We start from the raw sequence: 9,765 nt of genomic DNA on the forward strand, positions 1-9,765 counted from the left end.
CTACTATACTTTTTATCTAAAATCTATGATTTTGATTTTTTCATGCAAATTGTACAAAGTGGAACTTCCAACTCAAACAAAAGTCAGCTTATTTCATAATATTTTTTATAGTTTTGGCTCAAGAAAACATTGCTAGCATAAAAACTATTGTTCTAATTTATCCAGATAAAAAAAGAAATTAAGAAAAATATGTAAAAAGGCCAATAAAGTCTAACATTTTGAAAAAAATAAACAATAATTGATTAGGTTCGTATAATGAGTCCAAATTTAGTGGAAGTATTGGAAGAAAGTGAAGAAGGAGACAAACTAGGCACTTTTATATGAAAATGACTTCACACTTTTATGAGATTCTGTCTCATTTTAGAAATTGTTCGTGGACGATGACCATGCACGTTCCTCACCTTTTTGCTACAAAAACAGCCCTTACTGTTCCTTTGATCAACTTTTTTTCTCGTATAATACATATATTTTCTTTTACATAATAATTCAACTGTTTTGGGCACGGTTATTATAGAATATTAGGTGTGGATCCGCACGTACCTGCAGGGTTGATTTCAAAAATTAAATTTGTTATGAGGTTTATAATATACTATAAATGGACCCCTGCATTGCACGGGTTTGGTTTTTTTTTTAATTAGTTTTTTCCTATAATTGTAAAAGATAAATATAAGTACGAGTTTGGTTCGTTTAGTTTCATTTTAAATACACGACATTCAATATCGGGTCTATCGTTTGCATTCTTGTTTCTGGCCTTTTTAATATGATCACTAATTTCTTCCCATTTTGGATTCACAGTTATTGTAATTAAAAGGTCTGGATTTCCATACCATCTGCATATTGCCATTGCATCTCGATAGTTTTCTACCATGTATCTTGGTCAGCCTATGAAAGAAGATGGTAGAATTATTCTATTGCCTTATTTTTTCGAATCTGCACCCCTTGTACAATTGCATCACATAGATTGTTGTACAAATCTGCTCTAAGCTTTTTCTGGTTATATAGATAAAAGTTCATACGTTCTTGTTCGATAGCAGTATACGCATCAACCACGTATTGATGAAAAAGACGGCCCGAACGCACAATTGTTCCTGGAGATGTTAATCTAGTATGTATCTGGTATGCATAGTACTCTCGCATTGTAACATATGACCTTTTAGTAGCATATCCTTCTGAACTATATGGAATGGTTTTTTCCATTTAACCTTGTTCACCATATGGAAACAATAAAAGATATTGTAGAGACATATACGATGGATGTAAAAAACTTATGTATTGTGGTTTATCTATTTTAGGATGCACTATTATATCCCTCTCACAATTTGGGGTTGACATATTTCCTACAATAAGTCCAGCAATCTCATCTCCTTGTGGAAGGTCAAACTGTCGTCCAAGTTCTTTCTTTTTGATTAATCTAATTGAGTATACTTCACTTTCACCAGACTCATATCTATCTCTAGCCTTTCTATACACTTTAGCTAACTCGTTGTACTGGTCTAGCATTTCAACCAATCTGCTCAAAATACCTTCATCTAACACATTTTATTCCTTTTGCAAGTGCGTTGAGACGGTTTTGGAGCTCATGAGCGATACCATATACGTATAACTGCGCAAAACATTGTATATCTCCTTCTACTGGTAATAGCGATTCAATTTTGTGGTAATTCTGACCATGCATACGAAAAGTGAAAGGACCATTTCCTGAATTGATATCGTAGTCAATTTTTCCACCCATTGATGTAAAATCAAGCATCAAATTATAGCCTCGTATATTGTTTCGGAATGATGACGATCACGACAGTAAGTCATCTAAGTAAGCTGGAGGCTGTCGGGATCTTTGGATGATAACTCGTCCTTGTTGACATCAAATCGAGAATTTCAACTCTTTTCCATTCTGTTTTATTTTTTTCAGATTTCCACACCAAAGCCTTGAAGTAATTACAGGTCACTAACTTATTGGCTTTTCCGTTACTGTTCCCTGTATAAAGAATAACACAATTTCTTGAAAAAGTTTATTTATTTATTTATTAGAAATTTAATGGTTAAACAGTGAAGGATACGTCTCATTAAATTCATTGTACTTCTGCACCCAAGTAATTTTCGCAGTTTTCCTGATTATTTTCGTTAACATTAATATATAATAATTATAATAAAAGATACTGAATTTGCTTTAATTAATATATGATACATTTGTACCACGTTGCTTTATCGTTCTGCTTAGACATCTTTGGTTTTTTTTCTATAACATTATTCTCTTGCATTATTCCTGTACTCAAATTCGTTGGGTTTGATTGCTTGTTAGTACGAGCTACCTTTGATCTTCTGTTACAAAAATTTTGTTAGATCATTTCCAATAATTTGGAATAGGATATAATAAAATTTCTTACCAATTTTTAAGCTGGGTAGTAGTAACTTCAGGTCCCAATGCATTATAAAATATTATTTGAGGACAAAATTTTTAATATATATATGAAAAATCATATATGAAGTATTATTTAACGATTAAAAATCACATATTTTATTACGCAATGGTTTTTTTAATATATTAAAATATAAAATATAAATAATTAGATAATTTTGTTTGGTGTAAAATATGTCATCATTTATTTGTTTATATAGAGGGATGTATTTACAATTATTTTCTTTTTAGGATTAACAAATTTTTTAAAATCGTTAAAATTGACATGTGTCACGATCTGGTGACTTTTTAACTTTGATCTCTGATCGTTAAAACTAACATGTGTCACGATCTGGTTTGATATTTAATCGTTAAAATTGACATGTGTCACGATCTGGTGAATCTTTGACTTTAATTTTTGATCGTTAAAACTAACACGTATCACGATCTGGTGAGTTACTAACTTTGAGAACCAAGGTTTATATAATAAGATTACGTATGGGTTGACAAAATAAAATAAAATAATATATTAGGTATGTATGGGGTTATGTTTGTAAATATATATTTTAGGAATGTTAACATTCATAATCCAAACTCATACCAGATTAGTATTCGAATTATTTTTTATTCTGGTTAGAAAAAAATAATGATCCAATTTGTAAAGACAACTATATTAAAAAGTAATAAGAAAAATGTGGTATGATTATTTCAGAAAAAGAAATAGTAAAAGAAATATAGTATGTTCCATGCCATATATGATTTTTCATCTCATAACTGTAGTTTTAATAATAATTTATACATTTCAGATATAAAAACTTCCCAAATCGAGTGTTATTAATTTTCAAGCGAGTTAAACCCATCCCCATAAGCAAGTTGCTATTGAACTAACTATCCAAATTATATGACTTCATTACGTTATGAGATTCTGTCTCATTTTAGAAATTGTTCGTGGACGACGACCATGGACGTTCCTCACGTTTTTGCTACAAAAACAGCCCTTACTGTTCCTTTGATAAACTTTTTCGGGTATAATATATATATATATATATATATATATATATATATATATTCTTTTACATATTGACCAACAAGTCAATTAAAACATAATGCGTACTCAACCACGATCTAGTGGTATCGTTGTAACACTTTAGGATCGAATCCACAGAGACCAAGCAATTGCACTTTGAAACTATGAAGAGCGAATATAGCTAAGACAGAAAAAATGAAGTTTGAATTTCAAGTAACTAATCAAAAACAGAAAGTAAATAAGTTGTTTTAAATTCAAAAAGGAAATATTGGGTGCAAGGAATTTATGGGGATATAATTCTCGGACTAAGGTGAAAGATGGGGTTGCATTAGACACCGTTCTAGAACTCAAATCATTGTTGTAAAACTAACCTACTTCCACATCGTTAGCTATCTATGCAATAAAATCTATTAAACCTTAAACCATCGTTTGGACCTAGCAAACCAAGCAAGCAATAAAGGTTTAGGTTTGATCTGTTCACAAGGTGCCTCAACTTCAACTTCTGTTGGCTAAGGTCCACCTTGCTCACCTATGTTCTTTTCTAGCAACTCAACAACACTTTTGGTGCCCCGATGAATTTAACCTATGATCATAAACTAGGTAGCTAATCTAGTTTAGGCTTTAACAGCAGCAATAGATGAAGAACAAAATAGATCAACCCCAAATCTAAAACACCATCGTTAGAGAATCATAAACCCCTTTGAAACTCTAACCCCAATAGAGAAACTACTCAAACATGGAGAAACAGAAACAACAAATCAAATATGAAGAAAGCATTATTGAATTGCAAAAGAATAGAAAATAGGGTTTAGAAATCTTCTCCAAAGTGTTAAAGAGGATTAGAGATCTTCTCCCAAATTTTACAAGTACTCAAAAGCGGCGTAGAATAAAAGATTGTATTTTTAGAGTTCTAGCCCCATGCTTAAATAGTAAAATAAAACCCTAAAAGTCGGTTTAAAACAAAAAAAGGAAAGGTTGCTTCGGGTACGGGATCAGTCGACCCCAAATGTGGATCGGTCGATCCTGAATGATTTTATGTGTTTGCTCCATTTGCTTGCAAGTCCGATCAGTCTTCACCAAATTGGCTCCAGATGCTTGTCTTCTTCCCCAAAACACTCAGTTTCCTTCAAAAGCAACCTAAAACCTGTACAAATTCATAAAAGACTAAAAAGACTCTAAAAGCACACTTTGACTTAATAAAAGACTCAAAACAAACCTAAAAACTATGGTTAAAAACTATAAAATACATACACATCAATTCCCCCGGACTTGAATCTTTGCTTGTCCTCAAGCAAGAACAGTTAATAACTCTGGAACAGAGAAAAAGTTTGAAGGTAGAAACTCACATATTCTCCGGAAACATGTTCTTTGCACTCTTCATCAAATCAAATTAAGAACTACTTTTTGTAGTCTACCTATGATTAAGATCAACACTCCCTACTCTGAACTCCACAAACTTAAAGAACCTTCAGCATCCCCATTGTTGCCTCTCTAAATCAGATTAGTGAAAATGTGTGGTCTCACCGAGGGAGTATCGATCACTGAACTTATTGACTCCTTCAACCTTTTAATGCCCAAGACTTCCTTCATATGCCCCCTTTCCTCTCTCTTTTCTCACTTCCAAAGGATCGATTTTTTCCTAATTTTCTAGGGTATCATTGTATTTTTTTATCTATCCTTTGCTCTTTTCTTTGGGACAGGTTTCCATGAATTCCGAAGGATGCACGGGTTTACGCACAACCCTCGGTTCACTTCTTTATTACCTATATCCTCTCCTCTTCTTCTTTTCTTTTCTCTTTTTTCAGTTTTTTTATGAGTATTGAAGGGAAGAGAGAGGGGAAGCATACTTTTCGAGGAGATGCATGTCTTCTATTGCTTAAGGGAGGAGTCTTGTTCGATGTATACCAAGTCCCAAGGCAAGAAGTTAAATTCGGTTAAGTCCTTTCAAAGCTAGAGACAACGCAGGATCAACTTAATGTTCTCGTCAGTGAGGGTCTTTTGGGGCATGTTGATTCTGCTCATGTTCTTTCCAAGCTTCATTCAAAAATCAAAAGTACTAAAGCAATAATAAGAGTGTTAGTTCAAAGCAAATATTCCTAGAAATGATCATAGTTTCCAACATTTTTGACTCAATAAAAATAAGAAAATGACTAAAAGATTCGAAAATCAAAAGGAAACAACCAAAGAAAATGACATTAGTAACTTGGAGACACCCTTCCCCCAAAATTACTTCACACCGTCCCGGTGTGAAAGCAAAGCAAAGAAAAGAATGAATCCCACAAAGAAAATACGAAAAATGAAAAATAAAAAGAAAAGGAAAAGAAACAAAAACCGGTGATCGCACATCTGGTGTCGGAGTGGTGTTGGCAAGGGTGGAAATCGATCGGTCTCGGGATGGGATCGACTGATCTACAACATTATTGAAGGATCGATCAATCCAAAGCTCCTAGAACAAAAACAAAATTTCACATCTTCTGCGTTTGGAACCTGTTCCTGAAAACACTTAACACCGGACGTGATTTCACCTTAATAAATCCTAAAAATAAAACCAAAATCCTAAGACAAATAGAAATAAAAGGGTAAGCCAGGACAAACCCCATGGGTTGCCTCCCATAAGCGCCTGTTTAAGGTCTATAGCTTGACCATGGTTTCAGGTGTCAAGTGATTGGAGGATGAGAACTTGTATCAAAACAAGCTCTTCCATTCGTCAGCTTAAGCTCCATAATCTTTTTCATCATATCGTCCATTGTTTCTTGGCCCTTCTCTTTAAACTCCAGAGTGAGGATGGCTTTAACTTTAGAGAAAGGCCGAAATATTCCTTTACACTTTACCTTGTACTCAATGGTGTCTCTAACATATTTCTGCAGTACCAAGGTTATGTGAAGATCTCGTATTACTCTCTCTATCTTCGGCTTGTCTCTCTTCTTAACCTTCTTAGAACTCTTCTCAGAAGAATTAGTGTCTCCATCCAGGAATTCGTTGACCTCATTATTCTCACTAATCTCCCCCATTATCATGGCATCCACCTTCTTCTCATCTTCTACAGTTAGACAATGTCTTGTAGCTTTATTTGTAGTGATTGCATCGTAGAAGACTTTATCATCAATGTTAGAGAAAGTGATCCTCTTATAGGCAAGTTTCCCACTCTTGCTAAGAAAGGTCTCCCAAGAATCAAAGGCATAACAAAATCCTCGCTCATTTCCACAACATGAAAATCTATAGCAACCAAGCAACTCCCAACTTGAACATCTAAATTACTAATAAAGCCTTGTGGAGTCGGGGTGACAGCATTTGCAAATTTAAGAGAGACTTTAGAAGCTTTCATATCATCAATCCCCAACCTCTCTGCAACAGCTTTAGACATTACGTTCACACTAGATCCAGTGTCACAAAGGGAATCCTCAAAGTTCACTCCTAAGATGGAGCATGAAACAACAAATTTTCCTGGATCGTCTAACTTGGGTAGTCTTTTCAAAGATTGAGCATGCTTGTTCTTCTCTCGAGCTAAAAACGCCTTAAACCTCCACCAAATCCTTTTCTTCAACCACAACATCATTGTAAACCTTCTTAAACAAAGAGATATGCTTTACTGCCTCTGTAAAGGGAATGTCAGCGGTGAACTCACTCATAACTTCTTTTTACCGATCATACTTCTTTTCATCCAGAGGTTTCTTCACATGTCTTCTTGGAAAAGGAATTTGTGGACAATAGGGCTTTGGTTCCACATGAAGTGACTCCCTAGCATCTGCATCAGAGACAAACAAGCTGGATTGTCCCATACCTACAACAGGGACTGACCAGGCTGGACGTAGATCAGTCCGATCTGAGACTTTCCGAGACAGGTTCTGTGTTATTGATGGGATCGACTGATCTATGGGGGGACTAGTCGATCCAACTTCTCTGGAGATCAGACTCGAATTATCAAAATGGATGGGACCGGCCGGTCTAGGCTCAGGACTGATCGATCCTGGCTCTCCGGAAGCCAAACGTGAGTTGATCACAACACAACTCAGCCCATCTTAGACTCCACCATGGAGTGTTATAGCATTGCATGACTCTTTGTTCTTAGAGCTAGAAGAAATAGCAGAGACTCTCTTATCAATCGAATCAACACGTGAACTCAACCTCTCAAATTTGCCATTCAAATCATTGTATATGCTATCAATCTTGACATTAATCTCAGCAGAACTTTTCTTATGGCCGTCCAGCAGTGCTTGCATCATCAATTTCGAGTTTGTTATCTTGTGGAGATGCAGATGGAGTGTGGTATCCTTGGGCATTTGAGCTATTAAATCCAGCACCCTTGTTCTGAAATCCTTGTGGGAAGTTACCTTGTTGATTACATGGAGGATACACTTGATCTTGAGGATTCTCGACATTGGTGCTTCTGTAAGAGAGATTAGGATGATTTTTTTGTAATTCTGATTAAACTCATGATTCTGATAGTTCCCTTGTCCTCCTACATAGTTCAGGTCCTCTGTTCCCTCAAAACCTGAATTTACTCCCACTTGCTAATAAACACCCATCTGCCCGTCGCACATGTTGACAGCTTGTTGATCTCTCTTCAAAAGAAGGTCTTCCTAAGCAGTGAGATTCTTAATAACATCTGTATTCACGGAGCTAACAACACGCACAGAACGATCATACTCATGACTATGATTGCTGTTACTCGCTCCAAGGTTTTCGATCAAGAGGTTTGCTTCAACAGCAGTGTTAGTAGAAAAATCTCCTCTGCTGGCGGTATCGAGTGCCATCTGGTACTTCTGGTCAATTCCTCTATAGAAGATGTTCATAAGATTCTCTTGTTAAAATCCATGGTGAGGACAGTCCCTCATATACTCCTTGAATCTCTCCGACGCTTCACAAAAAGACTATGTACTACCTTCTGAGAAGGTAGTAATCTTTCTCCTTAACATAGCTGATCGTGACTTAGTGTAGAAGTGGTTTAAAAATGCTGCTCTACACTGTTCCCAAGTGGTAAGTGATCCTCGGTCCAAGAGATTTAGCCATCTTAAAGCCTTATCTCCTAAAGAGAATTGGAACAAAGTCAACATGAGGTAATCATATGGAACTACATTAGACCTTGTTGTACTAACCAATCTCTCAAAAGTTTTAATATGGTCTAGAGGGCTCTCTGATGCTAATCCATTAAACACACGATTCTGAACCAAATTGATGAGATGAGACTATGCTTAATCTCGTAGTCATGTCTCGCAGGAGCAGGAGGTTGAATCGCAAACCGATTCGCAAATAGCCTGTTGTGAGCATCTTCGTCCCTCAAGGTGGCTCGCCTTGCTGGCGGATTGGGTTGGCGAACCTCTTCATTGTCTTCGGCCATCTTAACGGAATCGGCTCTTGCTTCTTGGTTCTCTCATTCCAGGCGTGCTAGCTCCTCGTTTCCTAGTATACGCAAGTCAGCTTTTTTGTGGCTCCTTGTATGCATACACCTGAAACACAAGAGAAAGAACACAAGAACAAATTAGTAAATAAAAATAAAATAAACCTTAGACTAAACGTGAATATAAAATTTCAAAGGCAACGTTTTGGTCGCCGGCAACAGCGCCAAATTGATCAACAGGTCAATTAAAACCTAATGCGTACTCCACCACGATCTAGTGGTATCGTTGTAACACTGTATGATCGAATCCACATAGACCAAGAAATTGCACTTTGAAACTGTGAAGATCGACTATAGCTAAGACAGAAAAAAGGAAGTTTGAGTTTCAAGTAACTAATCAAAAACAGAAAGTAAATAAGTTGTTTTAAATTCAAAAAGGAAATATTGGGTGCATGGAATCTATGGGGATATAATTCTCGGACTAAGGTGGAAGATGTGGTTGCATTAGACACGGTTTTAGAACTCAAATCACTGTTGTAAAACTAACCTACTTCCGCAGCGTTAGCTATCTATGCAATGAAATCTACTAAACCATCAACCGTCGTTTGGACCTAGCAAAACAAGCAAGCAATAAAGGTTTAGGTTTGATCTGTTCACAAGGTGCCTCAACTTCAACTTCCGTTGGCTAAGGTCCACCTTGCTCACCTATGTTCTTTCCTAGCAACTCAACAACACTTTCACCTAATCTAGTTTAGGCTTTAACAGCAACAATTAATGAAGAACAAAATAGATCAACCCCAAATCTAAAACACCATCGTTAGAGAATCATAAATCCCTTTGAAACCTAAAACCCAATAGAGAAACTAGTCAAACATGGAGAAACATAAACAACAAATCAAAGATGAAGAAAGCATTATTGAATTGCAAAAGAATAGAAAATAGGGTTTAGAAATCTTCTCCAAAGTGTTAAAGAGGATTAGAGATCTTCTCCCAAAGTTTACAAGT

At 35.8% G+C, this 9,765-nt stretch overlaps 1 protein-coding gene and 1 non-coding gene across 2 annotated transcripts; one reads left to right on the forward strand and one right to left on the reverse strand.

Annotated features, from left to right (window-relative positions):
* Positions 1-6,468: 6,468 nt before the first annotated feature.
* LOC147941395 (uncharacterized) lies at positions 6,469-7,201 on the reverse strand. The gene is made up of 2 exons (XM_087458504.1): positions 7,065-7,201; positions 6,469-6,955 (listed from the first exon to the last, which is right to left on the reverse strand). Exons 1-2 carry the CDS (start codon positions 7,199-7,201, stop codon positions 6,469-6,471), a joined length of 624 nt encoding a protein of 207 aa, XP_087314630.1.
* Positions 7,202-8,231: 1,030 nt separating this feature from the next.
* LOC147941396 (small nucleolar RNA R71) lies at positions 8,232-8,338 on the forward strand. Its single transcript, XR_015562999.1, has one exon. It is a non-coding gene; the product is annotated as a small nucleolar RNA R71 (small nucleolar RNA).
* The last annotated feature ends 1,427 nt before the right edge of the window (positions 8,339-9,765 follow it).

Source organism: Camelina sativa, chromosome 7 (genome assembly GCF_030686135.1).
Source record: "Camelina sativa cultivar CO46 ecotype springtype chromosome 7, ASM3068613v1".
Lineage (NCBI taxonomy): Eukaryota > Viridiplantae > Streptophyta > Magnoliopsida > Brassicales > Brassicaceae > Camelina > Camelina sativa.

Excerpts from the sequence above, each read along its gene's own strand:
- LOC147941395 (XM_087458504.1), bottom strand. The coding sequence starts at position 7,201 with ATGGGACAATCCAGCTTGTTTGTCTCTGATGCAGATGCTAGGGAGTCA. Across the intron at positions 6,956-7,064 it reads GATGAAAAGAAGTATGATCG|GATTTGGTGGAGGTTTAAGG; the intron begins GTAAAAAGAAGT and ends GTTGAAGAAAAG.